Source organism: Ursus maritimus, unplaced genomic scaffold, assembly GCF_017311325.1.
Source record: "Ursus maritimus isolate PB19 unplaced genomic scaffold, ASM1731132v1 scaffold_5, whole genome shotgun sequence".
Taxonomy (NCBI): domain Eukaryota; kingdom Metazoa; phylum Chordata; class Mammalia; order Carnivora; family Ursidae; genus Ursus; species Ursus maritimus.
This window is the reverse complement of record NW_024426663.1, coordinates 59,902,385-59,925,622: the sequence shown is the minus strand read 5'-3', so window position 1 is coordinate 59,925,622 and position 23,238 is coordinate 59,902,385. Positions and strand designations below refer to the sequence as shown.

Genomic DNA, 23,238 nt, shown 5'->3' with positions numbered 1-23,238 from the left:
CTATACCCTTCTTGGCACCACCCCATTTCTCTGCTCCCTTTCACAGGCAAAACCTCAAAAGAAAATCTTCTTTTACAAGCTCACCATCTCCAGTATCTTTTGTGCCTCTGTAATCACTCTTTTGCCCTCAGCTTTCTAACGAAAGTGTATTGTCAATAAAGAATACATTGTTAAATATGATACCTGGAACATACTAAGAACATAATAAGTAAATGTTCTCACAAATAACCATCAAATTTATACAGATGAAAGCCATAATGACTGAGATCAAGAATATGCTAAATGAGATTAACAGCATATTAGACACTGCAGAATCAAAGACTACTGAAACAGAAGATAGAACTATAGAAACTACCCCTAGGTGAAATAACAAAAAAGACTGAAAAAAATGAATAGTGCATTACTGAGTTACAGAACAATTTCAAGAGGCTTAATATACATGTAATTGGAGCCCTTCAAGTAAAGGAGAAATGGGGAAGAGGGAGTACAGAAAACTATCTTGAGAAAACAATAGCAAACTTTTTTCTAAATGTCATTAACTATAAACCCAAAGTTCCAAGAAGCAAAAAATAACCCCAAGCACAAAAAAGGTGAAAGAACCACACCAAGACATACCAAAACTGAACAGCTTAAAATCAGTGATGGAGACAAAAGGAATCCTAAAGGAAGCCAGGAAGAAGAGAGACATTATATATATATAGAAGAAAAAAATGACAATAAATTATACACCGGACACAATGCAAGCCAGAAGACAGTGGGTAACATCTCTAGCCTAGAATTCTATTTCCAGCAAAAATACCTTAAGAAAAAAGGTAAAATAAAAATTTCAGACATACAAAAGTGGGAACCATTCATCACAAGCAGACAAGCATTAAATGAAATCTTAAAAGGAAGTCCTCCAGGTAGAAGGAAAATGATACCAATCAGAAATCTGGACGAATACAAAGGAATAAAGAACAAAAGAAATGGTAACTATACAAAGACAAAAATCCTTTGCCCCTATTATTTAAATCACTTCAAAAGATAAGAGACTGTCTAAATGAAAAATAATAAAAATATTGTGGGGTTTATAACTTAAATGTAAGTAAAATGTATGCAACAATAGAACAGATACTGGGAAGGGAGAAACAGCATAATGATGAAAGGTTCTTATATAACATAAAAGAATGGTATAATTACTCAAAGATAGACTTTGACAAAGACATATTCTACAAACCCTGGAGCAAACATAAAATAAAACAGTTAAAGTTAATAAGCCAAAACTACAATGCAAACACAAAAAATACTCAATCCAAAAGAAGGCTAAAAAGGGGGAGGGCAGATGGGACAAGTAATTATCAAAAGGCAAGATGGTAAATTTAAACCCAGGCATATCAATAACCACATTAACTATAAATGGTCTAAGTACACCCCCAAAATGAATAAATACCCCCATTAAAGAGCAGAGTATCAGACTGGATTTTTTTAAAAAAGGCAATACAAAATTGTATGCTAATTAAAACAAAGGCATTTTAAATAAATGAACACAGATAAGTTAAAATAAGATAAGAATGGAAAAAGGAATACAATATGTACACTAATCAAAAGAAAGCTAGGCTGGTTATATTAAATCAGACAAAGTAAATTTAAAATAAATTTTATAGCAAACATTATCATCAGGATTAAAAGGGGTCATTTCGTAACAATAAAGGTATCAATTCATCTAGAACTTTTTTTTTAAAAGATTTTATTTATTTATTTGACAGAGAGAGAGAGAGAGAGCTCACAAGCAGGCAGAGTAGCAAGCAGAGGGAGAGGGAGAAGCAGGCTCCCCACTGAGCAACGAGCCTGATGCGGGCTTGATCCCAGAACCCTGGGATCATGACCTGAGCCGAAGGCAGTCACTTAACCAACTGAGCCACCCAGGCACCCCCAATTCATCTAGAATAGCAATCCCAAATGTTTATGCACCTAAAACACAAACTCTTAAAAGTACGAAGAAATGAAAAATGACAAATTCAAAATCATATATTCAAAATAACTGAGAGATTAACTATAACTCTGAATAACTGATACAACAAGTAGAATTAAAATGAGTAAGAACATAGAAAACTTGACTAAAGCTATAAATCACCCACTTTGATCTAATCAACATTTACAAAACACTCCACTTAACAACAGCAAAATACGTATTCAAGTGTACACAAAACATTTACCAAAAGAAACAATATTCTGGGCCATGAAATAAGTTGTAATAAATGTAAAAGAATTCAAGTCACCCAAAGTACATTCTCTGACCACATCAGAATTAAGCCACAAGTTAAGAGAAAATATATAAGGTAACAGAAAATAGGTGGAAAACCTCCGAATATCCTGAAAAGTAAATGACACTTCAAAATAATCTGCAGAAAAAATAAGAAATCAAAAAAGAGATCAGAAGATATTTTGAACTGAATAAAAATGAACATACAACACAGTTCAGAATTTGTGGGATGAAAATAAAACATTACTTAGAGGAAAATTTATAGCACCAACAGCCTGTATGAGAAAGTAAGAAAGATCTCAAATCAATGACCTTACCTTACTCTTCAAGAATTTTTTTAAGGGCGCCTGGGTGGCTCAATTGGTTAAGCATCTGCCTTCAGCTCAGGTCATGATCCTAGAGTCCTGGGATCAAGGCCCACATTGGGCTCTCTGCTCAGTGAGGAGTCTGCTTCTTCTCCACCCCTCCCCTCTGCTCCCCTCCACTCGTGCTCTCTTTCTGGCTCTCTCTCTCAAATAAAATCTTTTTTAAAAATGCAATTTTTAGGGGCGCCTGGGTGGCACAGCGGTTGGGCGCCTGCCTTCGGCTCAGGGCGTGATCCCGGCGTTGTGGGATCGGGCCCCACATCAGGCTCTTCGGCTATGGGCCTGCTTCTTCCTCTCCCGCTCCCCCTGCTTGTGTTCCCTCTCTCGCTGGCTGTCTCTATCTCTGTCGGATAAATAAATAAAATCTTTTAAAAAAAAAAAAATAAATAAAAAAATAAAAATGCAATTTTTAAAGAAAGAAGTGTAAATTAAACAAAATAATAGAATTTAAAAAAGATAGAATTTTTTTCAAAAGAAGTATAAATTAAACCAAATGAAAGCAGAATAAGAAAGTAATAAAGAAGACAATGGAAATCAATGTAACAATACCCAAAACAATGAAGGCGAAAAAGCAGTTTTTTAGAAGATCAATGAAACTGAAAAACCTCAAGGAGCGCCTGGGTGGTTTAGTTAGTTGAGCGTCCGACTCCTGATTTTGGCTCAGGTCATGGGATCGATCCCCGAGTCAGGCTCTGTGCTCAGCGGGGGAGTCTGCTTGAGATTGTCTCCCTCTCCCTCTGCCCCTTCCCCACTCACTCACATATACGATCAACTGCAATTGCTAAGGCAATTCCTTGCAGAGACAAGCTTTTTTTTTTTTAAAGAGGTGGGGGGGGCAAAGGGAGAGAGAGAGAGGATCTCAAGCAGGCTCCACACCCAGGATGGAGCCCCGCAGTGGAGGGTGGGGGTGGTGGTGGTGGTGGTGGTTGATCTCAAGACCCTGAGTTCATGACTTGAGCCGAAATCAAGAGTCAGACACTTAACCGAGTGGGCAACCCAGGAGCCCCCCCGAGACAAGGTTTTTAAACAAATGATAATGGAAATGGATATCTGTACACACAAAAATAAACTGTGATCCATATCTTGTCACCATACACAACAATTACCTTAAAATGGATCATAGACCTAAATGTAAAGCCTGAAACTATAAAAAGTCTAAAAAAAAATAGGAGAATGTGGGTTAGGCAAAATTTCGTAGACACCAAAAACATGATCTGTAAACAAACAAAAAAACCCCTGATGAATTAGACTTCATCAATATTAGCAGCTTCTCCTCTTCAAAAGATAGTTAAAATAATGAAAAGAGAAGCTACTTACTGGGGGGGAAATGTGCAAATCTTTTATCTGTTAATGGACTTGCATTCTGAAAATTTAAACTCTCAAACTCAATAAGGAGAGGACAACAGGGGCACCTGGGTGGCTCGGTTTAGCGTCTGCCTTCCGCTCCTGTGATGATCCCGGGGTCCTGGGATTGAGCTGCATGTCTGGCTCCCTGCTCTACAGGGAGCCTGCTTCTACCTCTCCCTCTGCTGCTCCCCCTGCTTGTACTCTCTCTCACACTTTCTCAAATACATAAATAAATAAAATCTTTAAAAAAATGAAGAGGAAAACAATCTAATAAGAGATGAGCAAAAGATTTAAACAGTACACCAAAGAAGATACACAAATGACAAGTACATGAAAAGGTGCTCAACATCATCTTAGAGAAATGTCAATTAAAACCAAAATGAAGCACTCCTACGCAACTACTAAAAGGTCTAAAATTTAAAAAGACTGACCATACCAAACACTGGTAAGTACGTGGAGCAACTGAAACTCTAATCTATTGCTAGTAGGAATATAATAAAATGGCTGAATCATTTTGGAAAACAGTATGAGATTTTCCTAAAAGTTAAATGTACATCCACCCTATACTTGAAGGTATTGACTTACGAGAAATAAAAGCATGTGCCCATACAAAGACTTGTACACAAATATTCACAGCAGCTTTATTTTTAACTAAAAACCAGAAAGAGCCCAAATGTCCATCAGTAGGTGAATGGGTAAACAAACTGTGGTGTAACTATGAAACTGAATACTACTTAACAATAAGAAAGAATGATTTATACACTCGACAATATGGATGAATCTCAAAATAATTGTGCTGAGTGAGGGGTGCCTGTATGGCTCAGTTCGTTGAGTGCCTTCGGCTCAGATCATGACCTCAGGGTCCTGGGATCTGGCCCCATGTAGGGCTCCGTGCCCAGGGGGGAGACTGCTTCCCTTCTCCCTCTGCCCCTCCCCATAGCTCATGCTCTCTCTCTCAAATAAATAAATAAAATCTTAAAAAAAAAAAAAAACCCACAGTAATTGCGTGGAGTGAAAGAAACCAGAACAAAGAGTATATGTATTATCATTCTATTTATACCAATCTCAAAAACGCAAACTAATGTATAGTGACAGAAATCAGATTAGTGGTTGCCTAGGGATGGGAAGAGACTACAGGAAGAGAACATTATAAAGGATCATAAGGAAACATTTGGGGTACGTCAAAAAGAGAAAGGACAAAAACCATATGAACTTTTCAAAAGATGCAGAAAAAGCATCTGACAAATTACAACATCCATTCAGGATAAAAACCCTCAAAAAAGTAGCTTTAGGGAGAATATACCTCAACATAATAAAGGCCATATATGAAAAACGCATAGTGAACATCATCCTCAATGGGAAAAACTGAAAGCTTTCCCCCTAAGATCATGAACAAGACAAGGATGTCTATCTACTCTTACCACTTTTATTCAACATAGTACACTACGTCCTAGCCATAGTAATCAGACAAAAAAAAGAAATAAAAGATATTCAAATTGGTAAGGAAGAAGTTAAACTTCCACTATTTTCAGATGACATGATATCATATACAGAAAATTGTAAAAGATTCCACCAAAAAACTAGGACTAATAAATGAATTCAGTAAGATCACAGGATACAAAATCAAGACACAGAAATCTGTTGCATTTCTAATATACTAATAACGAAGTAGTCGAAAGAAAAATGAAGAGAACTATCCCATTTACAGTTGCACCAAAAATAATAAAATACCTAGGAATACATTTAACCAAGGAGGTGAAAGATCTGTACTCTGAAAACTACAAAGCGCTGGTGAAAGAAACTGAAGACAAGACCAACAAATGGAAAGAAACTCCATGCTCATGAATTAGGAGAACAAATACTGTTAAAATGTCCATACTATGGGGGCACCTGGATGGCACAGCGGTTAAGTGTCTGCCTTCAGCTCAGGGCGTGATCCCGGCGTTATGGGATCGAGCCCCACATCAGGCTCCTCCACTATGAGCCTGCTTCTTCCTCTCCCATTCCCCCTGCTTGTGTTCCCTCTCTCGCTGGCTGTCTCTATCTCTGTCGAATAAATAAATAAAATCTTTAAAAAAAAAAAAAGGTCCATACTATGGAAAGCAATCTACAGATTTAATGCTACCCCTATCAAAATACCAATAGCCTTTTCCACAGAACTAGAACAAATAATCTAAAATTTGTATGGAACTACAAAAAACCCCGAATAGCAATCTTAAAAAAGAACAAAGCTGGAAGTATCAAAATCCCAGATTTCAAGATATGCTACACAAAACTGTAGTAATCAAAACAGTATGGCACAATGGCTCAATGAAAGAGAATAGAGAACCCAGAAACACAACCATGATTACATGGTCAATTAATATACAACAAAGGGTGCAAGAATATGCAATGGGTGGGACGTTCACGTGGCTCAGTCAGTTGGGTGTCCGACAGTCTTTGTGTCAGCTCAGGTCATGATCTCATGGGTTGTGGGGCTGTGCCCCACATCAGGCTGTCAGCGGGGAGTCTGCTTTAGATTCTTTCCCTCTACCCCTCCCCCCACTCGTGCACACGTTCTTTCTCTCTCTAGAATAAGTAAGTACGCCAGTTAGAATGGCAAAAATAGACAAGGCAAGAAACAACAATTGTTGGAGAGGATGTGGAGAAAGGGGATCCCTCCTACATTGTTGGTGGGAATGCAAGTTGGTACAGCCACTCTGGAAAACAGTGTGGAGGTCCCTTAAAAAGTTAAAAATTGAGCTACCCTATGATCCAGCCATTGCACTACTGGGTATTTACCCCAAAGATACAGACGTAGTGAAGAGAAGGGCCATATGCACCCCAATGTTCATAGCAGCAATGTCCACAATAGCTAAATCGTGGAAGGAGCCGAGATGCCCTTCAACAGATGACTGGATTAAGAAGTTGTGGTCCATATATACAATGGAATATTACTCAGCTATCAGAAAGAACGAGTTCTCAACATTTGCTACAACATGGACAGCACTGGAGGAGATAATGCTAAGTGAAATAAGTCAAGCAGAGAAAGACAACTATCATATGATTTCTCTCCTCTATGGAACATAAGAACTAGGTTGATCGGTAGGGGAAGAAAGGGATAAAGAAAGGGGGGGTAATCAGAAGGGGGAATGAAACATGAGAGACTATGGACTATGAGAAACAAACTGAGGACTTCAGAGAAAGAATAAGTAAGTAAATCTTTAAAAAAAAATGCAATGGGAAAAAGACTCATCAAGAAATGGTGTTGGGAAAACCAGACAGCTACCTGCAAAAGAATGAAACGAGACCACTTTCACACCATTTTTTAAATTTTATTTTATTTTATTATTATTATTTTTAAAGATTTTATTTATTTATTCAACAGAGATAGAGACAGCCAGCGAGAGAGGGAACACAAGCAGGGGGAGTGGGAGAGGAAGAAGCAGGCTCATAGCAGAGGAGCCTGATGTGGGGCTCGATCCCGGAACGCCGGGATCACGCCCTGAGCCGAAGGCAGACGCTTAACTGCTATGCCACCCAGGCGCCCCTAAATTTTATACACAAAAATAAACTCAGAATGGATTAAAGCCCTAAATGTGAGACCTGAAACCATTAAAATCCCAGAAGAGAGCACAGGCAGTAATTTCTCTGACACTGGCTATAGCAACATTTTTCTAAATATGTTTCTTTTTTTTTTTTTTTAAGATTTTATTTATTTAGTTGACAGAGATAGAGACAGCCAGCGAGAGAGGGAACACAAGCAGGGGGAGTGGGAGAGGAAGAAGCAGGCTCCCAGCGGAGGAGCCTGATGTGGGGCTCGATCCCACAACACCGGGATCACGCCCTGAGCCAAAGGCAGACGCTTAACCGCTGTGCCACCCAGGCGCCCCCTCTATGTTTCTTAAGGCAAGGGGAACAAAAGTAAAAATAAACTGTTGGGACTATATCAAAACAAAAAACTTCTGCTCAGCGAAGAAAACAATCAATAAAACAAAAAGACAACCTAATGAATGGGAGAAGATACTTGCAAATGATACATACAATAAGGGTTAATATCCAAAATATATAAAGAACTTATACAACGTAACACCAAAAAGCAAGTAATCTAATTAAAAAGTGGACAAAAGACAAGAACATATAGTTCTTCAAAGAAGACATACGGCTGGCCCACAGACCCATGAAAATATGCTCAACATCACTCATCATCAGGGAAATGCAAACCAAAACCACAATGAGATCTCACCTCACACCTGTCAGAATGGCTAAGATCAAAAACACAAGAAACAGAAAGTGTTGGCAAGGATATGGAGGAAAAAAAAACCCTCGTACACTGTTGATGGGAACACAAGCTGGTACAGCCACTGTGGAAAAGAGTATGGAGTTTCCTCAAAAAATTAAAAATAGAACTACCCTAAGTTTCGATAATTGCACTACTGGGTATTCACCCAAAGAATATGAAAATAATAGTTCAGAAAGATACAAGCACCCCTATTATGTATTAAGCATTATTTGTAGTAGCCAAATTACGGAAGCAACCCAAGTGTCCATCAACAGATGAATGGAAGAAGATGTGGTATATATATACAATGGGCTATTACTCAGCCATAAAAAAAGAATAAAATCTTGCCATTTGCAACAACATGGATGGATCTAGAGAGTTCAATGCTAAATGAAATAAGTCAGTCTGAGAAAGACAAAGTACCATATGATTTCACTCTTATGTAGAATTTAAGAGAACATATATGAAATGTCCAGAATAAGCAAATCAATAGAGATATAATGTAGATCAGTGACTGCTTTGAGCCTAGGGTGGGGGCTGGAGCACATAGAAGGGTGACTGCTAAATAGTACAGGGTTTCTTTTTGTGGTGATACAATTTCCCAAAATAATTGTGATGATGGTTACACAACTATGAATATACTAAAAGCCAGTTAATTGTACATTTTAAATGAATGAATTGTATGGTGTGTATATTACACCTCAATAAAACTGTCACCTAAAAAGAATTATGAATGGGGGTGCCTGGGTGGCGCAGTCATTACGCGTCTGCCTTCGGCTCAGGGCGTGATCCTGGCGTTCTGGGATTGAGCCCCGCATCAGGCTCCTCCACTGGGAGCCTGCTTCTTCCTCTCCCACTCCCCCTGCTTGTGTTCCCTCTCTCGTTGACTGTCTCTCTCTGTCAAATAAATAAATAAAATCTTAAAAAAAAAAATTATGAATGGACCTGCATTCATAAGCCAGAACTATGAGCTTATGCTCAAAGTCTTCTGATAAGCTTTAATTTTACAATAAAAAAAGAGGTATACTATTAAATAATTCAAGATAGAATATTAAAAATAATTATTTAATCCAAAAGAATCTCAAGAAAGGGAACAAAGAAAGAATTGTTGGAAAAACAGAAAACAAACAACAAATGGTACATTTAAACCCTACGATATCAAAAAACCCCCACCAAAAAAAAAAAATCACCCTACAATATCAATTGCCACATTAAAAGAAAATGGTTTAAACACTCCAAGATTAAATACTAGAGATTGGCAGACTGCAAAGCCAAGACCAAATTATATGCTGCCTATAAGAAACTCACTTTAAATATAAAGCCACCAATAGATTAAAAATAAAGGAAAAAGTTAAATCATGTTAATAATAAAAGAAAGCTGGAGTGACTAAATGAAAATCAGACAAAGTAGACCTCAGAATAAGCACTAATACCAGATATAAAGATGGACATCTCATAATGGAAAAAAAAGGGGATCAATAAATCTGAAAGATACTGCAATCCTAAACACACCTAATAACGAAACTTCAAAATACATGAACCCCAAATGGAAAAAACTGAGAGAGGAAACAGACAAAGCCACAAATACAGGTGCAGATGTCAACACTATTCTTTCATTAGTTGGTAGAACAAATAGTCAGTAAAAATGTAGACAACTAATCACTCTCAACCAACTTGATCTGATATATACAGAACATATTCTATGGTGCCTGGGTGGCTCAGTTGGCCTTCAGCTCAGGTCATGATCTCAGGTCCTGGGACTGAGCCCTGCATCAGGCTCCCTGCTCAGCAGGGGGTCTGCTTCTCCCTCTCCCTCTGACCATCCTCCCCCCTTGTGCTCACTCGCTCTGTCTCAAATAAATAAATAAAATCTTAAAAAAAAAAAAAAAAAGAACATATTCTATCCAGTGTACATGAAATAGCCACCAGGAAAGTTCATATAATGGCCATAAAACAATAACATAAATTTTTAAAAACAAATTATACAGCTTATATTCTCTAACAAGAACATAAATAAATTAGTAATAAATGGTATGTGGAAAGTCCTCAAATATTTGAAAATGAAACCACATGCTTCCATGGATCAAGGAAGAAGTCACACAGGGAATAAGGAAATATCACATACTAAATGGTAATAAAATCACAATATATCACAATCTGTGAGATACACCTAAAGCAGGGCTAAGAGAGATAGTTTTATTTTTTTTTTAAAGATTTATTTATTTCTTTATTTGACAGAGAGACAGCCAGCGAGAGAGGGAACACAAGCAGGGGGAGTGGGAGAGGAAGAAGCAGGCTCCCAGCAGAGAAGCCTGATGTGGGGCTTGATCCCGGAACGCCAGGATCGCACCCTGAGCCGAAGGCAGATGCTTAACGACTACGCCACCCAGGCGCCCCAGAAACTGATAGTTTTAAATATAGAAAACAAGAAATGTTTACAATTAATGACTTAAGCCCCCATCTGAAGAAGTTAAAAGAAAAGTAAATGAAACCCACAATAAGAAGAAAGAAGACAATAACCACAATGAAGGAAAAACCAAAGAAATAGAAAACGGAAAAAATTAAAAGACGGTTCTTAGAAATGATCAATAAAACTCACAAAACTCTAGCTAGACTAATCAAAGAAAATGAAGAGAGAAAATACAAATCACCAATATCAGGGGAAAAAATGACTTTAGTAGAGATCCTACAGACATTAAAAGAGTATTTATATTATAAATAACTCTATACCAACAAACTTGACTACTTAGATGAAATGAACAAATTATAAGACAGACACAAGGAAGAGAAAATCTGAATAGCCCTATATCTAATGAAAACCTTGAATTTATAACTGAATACCTTCCAATAAAGAATACTACAGGCCCAGATGGCATCACCGTTGAAGTATATTAAAATATTCAAAGGGTGCCTGGGCGGCTCAGTCGGTTAAACGTCTGCCTTTGGCTCAGGTCATGATCCCAGCATCCTGGGATGGAGCCCTGTGTCAGGCTCCCCACTCAGTGGGGAGTCTGCTTCTCCCTCCCCATCTGCCTCTCCCCCAACTCATGCTCTGTCTTGCTATCTCTTGCCCTCTCAAATAAGCAAATAAAAAAATCTTTAAAAAAACCCCAAAAACATTCAAGGAAGAATTAAAACTAAATTCCACAAACCAGTTCAGAAAATAGAAATGAGAAGAACATTTCCCTGCTCCTTTTAAGGAGCCAGAGGTACCCTGATACTAAACCCAAAGACAAGAAAACTACAAATAACATCTCCTAGTCCTGCCACCACCACTGACAGACACACACACTAAAGTCCTAAGATTTGAATCGATATCCAAAAAGAAGAATTGTCAATAAGGTCATAAGAAGAGTTTCAACATCATTAGTCATCAGGGAATCAGAAACTGAAACCAATATGAGATACCTTTATGTGCCCAGGAAAATGGCTCCAACTGAACAGACTGACAATACCAAACGTAGACAAGGATGTGGAACAAATCAAACTGTCATACACTGCTGAGGGATGGGAGTGGAGGGAGGCAGGAGCACGACACGGTCGCTTTGGAAGATAGTTTTGAGTTTAGTATCAATTTAACATAATTCAACATACAACTGAGCAATTCTACTTTTTACCATATAACCCAATATTTATTCTTGAAAAAAGAAAACTTAAATCTACACAAAGGCTTGTAAATGCCTATTTAGAGATACTTTCTTCTTAATATTTCATATCTGGAAAAAACCTAAATGTTCATTAACAGGTACATGGATACACAAATTTTGATATTTTCATACAACACAAATAAAAAGGAACTCAGGAATAAAAAAGAACAAATCACCAATCCATTCATGAACATGGAAGAATTCCAAAAGCAGGTGCTGAGCAAAAGGCAGCAAGCATATATACAAAAGGAGTACACACTATATGGATTTCATTTACATGAAATTCTAGAAAAAGCACAACTTATCTATAGTGACATAAAACAGATCAGTAATTGTGAGGGCCCAGTGGTGGGGGTGAGGTAGATTGCAAAGAAACACAAGGGGATCTTTGGCGTTGACAGAAGTTTCTAATTCTTGATTAGGGCAGTGGTTACACAGGTGCATACACCTACCAAACTCCAACTGTATATTTTTTAGGTGTGTGTAAGGTTGATTTTAAAAGTAAAGGAGTGTGATGGCACACATATAGGCAGAAAGTAACATGCCTACCTCACATTATCCACAAAAATAAATTGGGCTAAAGATAAACATAGAAAACAAAATTGCAATTACATTAAACTAAAAAATAAGAGGGTATGCTTATGATCCTGGGGAAACAAAAAGCTTCTTTAACAGAGCTCAGGTCATGATCCCAGGGATCGAGCCCCGCATCCGACTCCCTGCTCGGCGGGAAGCCTGCTTCTCCCTCTCCCACTCCCCCTGCTTGTGTTCCCTCTCTCGCTGTGTCTCTGTCAAATAAATAAAATCTTTAAAAAAATTTTTTTTAAATCTTCCAGACCGTAATACTTAAAAGGACTCTAAATGGGAGATGTATTTGTAGCATACAGAAGAAATTATTAGAATCTGGAATTCAAACAAAACAACACAAAAAGAAATCCTTCTGAAATTCATTAGGTGAAAGAGGCAACCCCAAGAGCAGAGGAAACAGGTAAATTCACCTACAGAGAAATCACATGGATGACAAATGTGTAAAGATGATAAACCTCGCTAGCAATCTAGGAAATGAAATGCCATTCTGCACTCAAAAGATTGGTGCTTCAAGCAACAAATGGTGATGTATATGTGAGGACTCGGGGAATACAAGTGGGAGCACTGACTGGTACAACTGATGCGGAGGGAATCTGAGAATATATATTAAATATACCGTCTCAATACTCAACAATTCTACTTCTTACTTTACACAAAAGAAACTCATATGCACAAAAGAAGGCATGAAAAAGATACCCACACAAGCAATGTTTATGGAAATGAAAACTTGGCAACAACTTAAACACCAAAGGGAAATAATTAAACTAAAATACATTTATACTATGGACGCAAATAAATGAAATTAAATACCTCTATATGTAATCTATTATCTATATATAATATAGATACATAGTAACTATAGAATGGTCTCTAAGACCTGTTGCTGATTAAAAATCCAGAACAATAAATCTGGGCAGAAATAAAGTCAAAGAGAGAGTGCTTACATGTAACGATCACATATGTATGTTTGCAAATGCATGTGAAAAGACTTGCAAAAGTAAGCATGGAAGTTGCTCTGGCGAGACGGTGGAGGCAACACTGGGAAAGGCTATTATTAGGGGTCCTGGTCAAATTTCCACAAGAATATATTCTTCTATTATTCATGTAAATATAAATTAATGTTAAAAAAAAAAAAGCACATCTGCTATAGTTGAACCTGAAACTGTTGTCTAAGGAACCTCTTGCCACAGCACATCAGTATGACTGCTATGTCCAATGGAAAGGGGGCCCTGAGACAAGAGTTTGAGAAGCCCTTACCACCTGCAACCTAGAACACCGTAACAGTTTGCAACAAACACTGATGCCTTTTAAGTCTCTTCCCGATTGCCTTCAAAGCTTTTTCAAAAACCTCTTAACCCAATCGCTCGATTCCATTATCTTGTTTTATTTTCTTCACAGCAATGACCACTATTTGAACTTATGTATTTATTGTCTGTCTCCCACTAAAACGGGAATGGCAAGACAATTCTGAATTCATATGATTTTAGTCAAGCCATTTAGAGTTTTCTAATAGTATCAAAGACACATGTTATTTACTTACCTTAGTTGGAAAAGGAAATTTGGAAGGTTCTGTTTTGCATGGTGTATGAATAGCCGTTAGAGGGGGAGGCCATGAATGCGTCATCTCCTGAAATGTAATTATTACAGTTTGTTTTCAACCAGTTCAAGGATAAAAATTACACACTAAAAACCAGATTTGTTTTATAAATGCTGGTTTCATGATAGGTCCTCCATAAGTATACATACTTAATCAATAAATATTAATTAAGCACAATTGTGTGCAAGGCAGTATGGGGCAGGAAATAGTCAGATATATAATATACACTCCCTGGCTTCAAGGAGCCTGGAGCTAAGATGATGAAACCTGTGAATCGTCACAGAAATCCGCCTGTAATCAAATACAAGGCACACAGTACAATGCTACTGAAGATGAGGGTGCTGTGAGAGTGGGAGGGGCAGGTAATAATAAGAAAAGGAGCTAACATTTATTGTGTACCATTAATGGGCCAGATACTGTGCTGTTTTACAGGTCTGTTACTCATTTAGTACTCACAATTTTATTAGGAGGTAGATACCATTATTATCCTAACTCTATGTAGGATAAAACTGAAGCACAGAAGTTATTTTTTAAAGGCCACACACTTGTGGACACAAAATTTCACCCTAGGGAGTCTGGCTGCAGAGCCCATTTGCTGATAGGAAGTTTTGGTCAGGTGGAGGAAACCAGAAGAGAGATATCAAAAGCACATGAGAAGGAAGACAGACAAGCAAGGCCGTAAGTATGATTTCATTCAATGCCTTCTGTTTAATCACATGCCAATTATGTTCAAGTGGAGATTTGGATAAGATCACAATGTATATGTTACAGGAGCAGGGGAAAGAGAGATATCAGATTTAGCATAAGGAAGGAGTGTTTTATTTCTGGCATTTAGTTCAAAGTAAGCCATTAGGTAGACTGAGAAAATACAATAAATTAAAGGTGGTTTATTAACTTTTAGGAATTTACTCTGTAGCTATACCTACACAGTTATGTAAAGATACATGTTCAAGGGGCCTACACTTGAAAAATGGAAACAATCTAAATATCCAACAGCACAGAATAATTAAATTACCAGACAGCATACAATGGAACACCAAGCAGACAGTAAAATGAGGAATTTGACTACTGATATGAAATGTTGTCCACATTATATTGTTAAGTGAAAAACAGAAATCATAAGTCTATGTCCTAGTAAATGTTTGTATATGAAAAACTATATATGAAAAAAATCTCTGGCTACCTTTGGGCAACAGAACGACAGAAGGGGAAAGAGACCTGGGCACTTGATACAGTCTCTACTACTGGAACTTCGTAAAACAGCCACCTGCACTGTAATTGCTCTTTATCTTCTTACAATGCTATTATTTTTTAATAGCATTTCACTTTCTGAAATAATACTAATAGTTAATTATTTCCAATATCCAGCAAGAATGTCAGCTCAAAAGGTGCAACATTATCATCTCCACTGTATCCAAGGAGCCTGCTATATGGCTGGTGCTTCATTAGTACGCCGTGAATTAACCTCTCTTGTTTTTACAATAAACAGTTATCATTTTCAGATTAAATTTTTCTTCTTTAAGTTTATGAAGGAGTTCCTAGAAGCAGTATGACTACAGATATCAAGAAAATATGAAGGCAATTTGGACCTGCAGTTCCTCATGCACTGCATGTAGGGAAAGGAAACAGAAACTCGGACCCTCTAGGTTTTCAGTGTCGGCATTTTACACCTCAAATACCAAAGTACTTTCAATAGAAAATCTATTTAACTCCATCATTAAATGTCTGAGCAACTATTACACCCATGGCCACGTGCCAAGCTCTGTATCTATAAAATGAAGAATAAATGGTCACTATCATCAAAGACATAATTAAATGTGAGAATATCTAAGATTCTTCCAGGTATTACAATGCCATGCATCTCTGAAGATTCAAAGGGAAAAGATAAATGCTCCGTTACAGTTTTATATACATGGCAACTAAAAAATGCATGCTATACGAGATTCAAAAGAAAGAGTTATCATTGTGATTTGATGGTCTGACACAGGGGAAAGAAGGATTTCACTGGGATTCTAAGAAAAAACAGAATCTGTATATGCTTAAAGACAAAGGAGAAACATATTTCAGAAAAGTGTACTTTAAAAAGGTAAAAGACAAGAAAGCGTATGACTTAGTGAAACCAATTTGACAAGAGTGGTGAATCAATAGCGAGAGAGGTTAGAACTGGCCTGTGAAAGGTCTAGAATGCTGAACTTGGACACTATTCTATGGGGCTTAGAGAGCCACTGAAATTTCTAAGATGGAAATTAACTTATAAAGACAATGGATTAAAGAGAGAATCTGGTAGCAATACAGAAGACAGATGAGCAAAGAGAGGGCTGTAGATTGCAATTCTTGAAGCTCAAGGTGGCAGAAATGGAAATAAAGGAATGGCATTTTCAAGGAAAATTCAAACTGTACATGCGATTAAATTTTGTGATTAAATAGAACATGAGAGAAAATTAGGATTTTACACGTAGAAGCACAGGAGAATGGTGGTTACTACTAAGAGAAGGAAGTCTGATAAATCTGCCTTTAGATATGTTGAGTCAAAAGAAGCAGAGAGAAAAGCAAATGAACACATAGCTACGAAGCAAGGAAGAGACATAAACCACAACTCAGAGGAGGCCAAGGAGGAGAGAAAGACTGAAGAGTTAACAGGTGAAGCCTAACAATGGAGGAAAAAAATGGAGAGGCTAGAAAAAAGACTCATATTTAAAAGAGAAGAGAAGACACCAAGCTCTGCCAAAAGGCCGAGAATGAGAGACAAGAAAGGTGGATGGAAATAAAAACAGTGAAGCATAATAACAGTCAAGGAAGGAAGACTGAGGTTTTTTAGAAGGAAGACTTAAAAATTCTTGAAAACAGCAGAAAGAGCAGAAAACTCACATGAAGGGGAAGATCATGAACTTAGAGAAACAGCGTCAGTAGAATCACAGAGGTCAATGAGAGACTGTGCAGGGCTGAAGAAAGGAAGAAGAGAATAAAGTGGAAGGAGCAACGCAAGCAGTCTTTCAGAATTATCCATGGTGAAATGCAGGTACAGACACAAAAAATCAGGAGCTTATGCAAAAAGTACAATACGTGACAGTTTTTCTCTACTGAGCCAAAAGCAGTCACTGTCACTCATTAATCCACTAGACGTTCTCTTTTGCCAACTGACAACGTTTTCTTTCCCCAAAAGAGAAATGCACATTTTGGTCATGTGTCGATTTTGAACATAATCCATCCAACACCCAAAATGAGCAGTGTTCAGAGGAGGTCTTTCATTGTAGGAACTGACCAGCAGGTACAAATGAATTACAAAGCAAGCTATTTTCAATGAAACGGTTTGACTGGTAATTACTGATAAGCCTTAGAAACTACTGCTGTATTTGGTTTCTTCCTCTTTTCAAGGCAAACTATCATGACTGGAATTTGTTTTACTTAAAAATGAAAAACAAACAAAACCAGTTCTTTTGAGGGCAGGTAGTAAAGAAACCAAATGACTCAGAAACTAAGTATGAAAATAAGCATAACAGAGTCAATTATTTTTTATAGACATACTGAGTTTCACATGTAAGCAATCTGCTGCCCCAGATCCTTTGTGAAATATCGGGGGGAAGGGGCAGGAAGATAGCAGAGTATCATAAGCAAAAAAGAAAGTATTAAAACAACAACAACAACAACAACTTACTTTAAGAATTTCATCCACACAGCTCACATCACCAGAAGCAGATGCCTTAAGAGGAAAAGAAACACACATTAGATTTGGAGTCATTTTTTATTAGATTTTTATCATTTGTTGCACAGATTCAACAATACTATTAGAAAACCAATAAGACATATTTATGATCCCACTATTCTAAATCACAACACTAATTAACCTATTTTGACAAATTTCCTTTAATGCAAAATTTTCAAATTCTAAAAAATTTTAATCACCAACTATACAAGGACTTGAAGACCTTTGTATTTATCAAAAGTTTTGAAAAATCTTTCTTAGATTAGAAATAAAGTTTTAAATGTTATTTTGCAGGTGGAGCAACTTGTCAAAAATCTGAGTTTATTTATATATAATATATACCTGTGATATTGAATACATTATATCACATAAACTAACCAACAGAATAAAACCAATATTATTGAAAGGATACTTGTCTGGAATATGATGGATATTTTACACAGCTTTCCTTAAATCATGGAAAAGCTGTTATTTCTAAAGCACAATCAGGAATTGGAGAGCTAGAGTTTGAACTCAAGTCTATCTCCAAGGATCAAGTTGTTTGAAGAAAGAACAAACAACCACTTCACCGTTCTCTTCAGAGGAGTAATTAGATGACAACTGCCATGAACAATGAGTTTCCCAAGGCCACAGGAAAAATGTTTAAATGTTCTTAAAAAAGCATTTCACCTATCATTGATCCCTTTTACCACGGTTTTAAGCTATGGACTATGATTTTTGGTTATGAACACTATTTTAAAATTTTTATTAAAAGATAAAACTTAAACTATTGCACAGTGAATACTCAATTTCTTTAGTTATTCTGATGTTTTGGTATGCAGTTATAAATACTATAAATTTCAAACCATCACTATGAATCTAAAGCAGCTGTCTCAAACCTTTTAAGTGTAAACAGAGAAAAAGCTCACGGCATCCAAACCTTGCAACATTACCAACTTGATGGACTCCCCCAAAATCCCAACATTCACTACAATGAATCATAGCCCACATCGCATTCCTGAGTATCATAATGAGAATACAAGTTACTTTTTTTAAACAAAAGAACACAAGACATATTCTTTCATAAAATCAAAAGGAAGAAATCTAAGGTACTGATTTCACAGATCATGCTTTTATTCTATAACTGACTGTCATCTGAATATTTCAAAACAGTGAATGACATTTTCTCTACTGCCCAATAGGGGAAGCTAACAGGTTTACTGATCTACTTCGGAGTCAATCACAAGTCTTTTTTTTAAACTTACATATATCTTATTATAAAACTGAAACAAAGTTCAAGTTCAGTTACAATTTCATAGTAAACTGCCTCACAGAGTCATAATATTAAAAGCTCTAGGGGGCTCCTGGGTGGCTCAGTCAGTTAAGCGTCCCAACTCTTGATTTTGGCTCAGGTCCAGATCTTGGGGTGGCAGGAGGTTCTCTCTCCCCTTTCCCCTCCCCCTGCTCTTTCTCTGTCTAAAATAAATGTATAAAAACAAAACAAAACAAAAGACTCTAAATGTGTCACTTACATCCAATGGCTGGGAAGGTATTTTCAGCTTGGCGAGATGTGCTTTGCTACTGGGCTTCAGTTCAGTCATACTGTTGCTATGGGATTGGCTGCTGTAGTGCTCAGAGGACAGCTTTGGTTCCATGGACTCCTGTCCATCCATGGGCCGCACATAGGCAGTGGGTTTCTGTAACATCGAACTGGACTTTGACATCAATGAAGGTGGGAAAGACTGATTTGAATGCTGCCCACTTGAAAAAGGTACACGGGAAGGAGAATCCCAGTTTGCATCAGGGTCCCGAGGTGATTTGGAACGCTGATGTTCCTTGCTATGGTGATCATTCCCATGAGACCTGGAATGACTGGAGCTTAATGAAGAAACAGCCTGGGGTTTTCCAGGGCTGGAAGAGCGTGATTTGGAGTGTTCCGATCCATGCTGGCTTTTTTTCCGACTACTGCTTCCACTACTGCTGTATGAGTCACGGTCATGCCTCTGGCCGCTACTATTGGTGCCACCACTGCCACCTGCACTGGTCCGCTGGCTACTGTGTCCACTCTGCAAGCCTGAGGACCGTTTCTGAGACTGAGAAGTACTGGGTGCAGGTCCTACTGGAGTCCATTTGCTACTCTGATGAGAGGTCCCATGTCTCTGTTCAAAGAAATTTGGGTTAGATTTTTCATCTGCTGTCGGTGGTACTGTAGGCTTGGGAATTGCAACAAGCTTTGGTATAGATCTGTCTCCTATGAAATCCTTCATTTCATCGTAGTTTCCAAGCATACTCTGAATACGACTTGATAGCTTATCTTCTTTGCTAGTCTACAAAAATTGTAAAATAAAATGATATAATTAGCATAACTGGAAATAAAAGATGCTTCTAAATGGACTTTCCAAACTTCAAATGCAAAAGGGCTTTTCAAAAGGAGGCCTCATCTCATATCTTAAGGTTAACATCTCAAAAGCAAACTCCAAATATATAATTTTTATAGTGAAAAAAATGCACTGAAAGTGAGAAACATTCATGCAAAAACGCAAATATTCTATAGGACATTGAGAAGTGTGTACAAACGATTTCAGGAGGGAAAAAAATTCCAAATTTCACCGATAAATATACTGGAACAGTAGTAAAAATCTTTTGAAGGGCGGGAAAAGTATTGTGCCTTGGGCAGATTAGCTAACACTCATTATTCTGGCAATGTAGGAAAACATATTCCTGGAGTTCAATGTTACAGTTAAAAGGAGAAACAAAAATTTAATGAAACATATTATACCCAACTGACTTTTAAAAAAATTTTTAATTCTTTCTATTACTGTGACTAATTAAGTTAATAAAAGTCAACAATAAACTAAAAATGGAAAATCCAGGGGCGCCTGGGTGGCTCAGTCATTAAGCGGCTGCCTTCGGCTCAGGGTGTGATCCCAGAGTCCTGGGATCGAGCCCCGCATAGGGCTCCACTAGGAGCCTGCTTCTTCCTCTCCCTCTGCACCTCTCCCTCTTCCCCTGCTTGTGTTCCCTCTCTCACTGGCTGGCTCTTTCTCTGTCAAATAAATAAATAAAATCTTTTAAAAAAATGGAAAATCCACTGATAAAGTTTCAAATATTAATTCTATTAATTCTGATCAAGAGACACTGCAAGTTTTGAAGTCAATGGTACAGACTGTTTTAAAAATTATTCTTAGATAATAAGAAAGTCCAAGATATCTACAAGCTTTAGGACTCTTTCACATTCACAAACATGAAAGACAGTAAGCTTACTGAGGGCATTAAGAGGAAATCAAGACAGAACCACTATTTATTTTGAGGCTGGCATGAACTGATAATGACTTTAGATGATCTGAAAATCAGTTTGAGCCCTATTAAACAAGAGAGGGAAATAGATAGCAATTTGTAGACAACATCAAGATGAGGAATCAAATCCAGTTCATTACAATGTAATTACAAAATAAATGGTAGTATGATTTGAAGATTCTGGACCAAACTCCTGGGTTTTCTTTTGAAATGCCTTTAATCCCTAATCCCAAACCCCAGGTTTTGTGTTACACTCATATAAATGATGTCATTGTACCTGCCTTTAAATGAAAATCCTTAAAAACTTTTTTAAAAAGTGGCTTTTATTATAGGGGCACCTGGGTGGCTCAGTCAGTTAAGCATCTGCCTTCGGCTTGAGTCCTGATCCTGGGGTCCTGGGATCGAGCCCCACGTCGGGCTCCCTGTTCAATGGGGAGTCTGCTTCTCCCTCTACCCCTCCACCCTGCTTGTGCTGTCTCTCTCTCTCTCCTCAAATAAAGAAATAAAATCTTAAAAAAAATGGCTTTTACAAAAGCTTCTACAAACACCAAATGTTACAAGGGTAAACCTAGAATATGTTGTTATATTTATATTTCATCAGAAAAAAGTCTAACACACTGTCAATCTCACATCGTAAACCAACAATGGTCATTACTGCTGCAATACCATTATACACAATATAAGCCTTTAAAATGTAGGGTAGATCAAATGATCGAAAGCCAAATCAAACATTAGAGACATCTGTGGCCACTATAGCCACATTAGTCATCAGAAGTGATATTATTCAGTGTTTTATGTAATCCCAAATCAAGTACAATGATAGTTATAAAAATAGCAATTGGTTCACTTTATTGGACATCTCTGACAAGCTTTTAATCTAAATTGGGTATTGTTCATTAAGCCCATAAAAAAGAAAGATAATTTAGTATAAAATAGAAAAAGGAACCAGACTGATACTGAAGACACATTTATTCAAATATAGTAGCAGTCACTGATACTTAGCAAATTAAGTAAGCAAATGGCAAGAAACAAGGGAGAAAAAAAGAATCTCTCTGATATTTGTCTTTGACATTTTATTATACCCAAAAAAACCTAGGAAATAGACGATGCATACTCATTTACAAAATTTTAATTTAATTCAGAAAGGTGAAATGCCTGCCCAGGGTTAGTGGTAGAGCCTGGGATGTAGAGATCAATGTCTGAGCTAATTCAGACCACATTTTCAAGAATATGAGATAGCAACAGGGGGCAGGGGAGGAGGTCTGGGTTTGAGGATGACTTTAGGAGGCTAATAATACTGTTTCTTGATCTGGGTACTGATTATATAAGGTTGTTCATGTTGTGAAAATTCTTTCAGCTAGAACACTCATTTTGTGTACCTCTCTGCATGTATGTTATACTCCAATGACAAGTTTACCCCAAAAATCTACATTCTTATTTGGAGGAAAGTAAAAACGTTAAATGGCATATATGATAATAATTCTTTTCTACTACAAAAATTCAAGTTTAAACATTTGAAAAGCAAAAATGTCACACTATTGGGGGAAAAATTCACAGGACTACTTACAACTTTGTATGGCTCGGCAAAGAGAGGAGAGCTAGGTGGGAAGGCGTCTTCGCCCTGCTGAATTTCCTGATTCCGCCTTTCCCGTTCTTTCATACGCAGCACATTTCGGTCTTCACGGTTCATGTTGCTAAGAAGAGAAACACAATATTTGTATCACAAAAAGGAAAGTTAAAATCAAATGTTCTGTACTCATTTTGAGAGTTTAATGCTTCGTTCGGAGATTCCCTTTCGACTTCCAAGTAGTAACAGGCATTAGTGCTGAAGCTGGGTATTGGTAATGGTTTTACCAACTAATACCAACAGTGTCTTGCACAACTATTGATATAGTAAACACTAGCCCAGAGTATTAGGATCCACCCCATTGAAACACTTAGCCTTACCAATTTTTAAAGTATTCAGCTAGCTAAAAGTCAGTTACAACTTATACATTCAGATAGATGGAAGGTAGTACTCAAACCCAAATCCTTAAGATTTCCTATAAGCCTTTCATGGCTTCCTCTTCAGAAATCTAACTATTCTTTGCTATTAGAGGCACACAAACCCACTCCCTCCTACCACTCCCTCCCCCCGGGGTCCAGTGCTTTTCTCTACTTTGCATCTACCTTATCTTGATTTCTTTTTGTCCCAAACACAGCTTCCTTGGTG

The 23,238-nt window shown here is 37.4% G+C and overlaps 1 protein-coding gene across 1 annotated transcript in view; it reads right to left on the bottom strand.

Moving 5' to 3' along the window:
* AFF4 (AF4/FMR2 family member 4) overlaps positions 1-22,716 on the bottom strand; it is a 59,573-nt gene extending 36,857 nt beyond the window's left edge. The window contains exons 1-4 of the mRNA XM_008691621.2: positions 22,594-22,716; positions 19,262-20,056; positions 17,703-17,747; positions 13,991-14,077 (exon numbers count right to left, since the gene is read on the bottom strand). Of these exons, the coding sequence (XP_008689843.2) occupies positions 13,991-14,077; positions 17,703-17,747; positions 19,262-20,056; positions 22,594-22,716 (1,050 nt within the window). The remainder of the gene's footprint in view (positions 1-13,990; positions 14,078-17,702; positions 17,748-19,261; positions 20,057-22,593) is intronic.
* Positions 22,717-23,238: the final 522 nt, after the last annotated feature.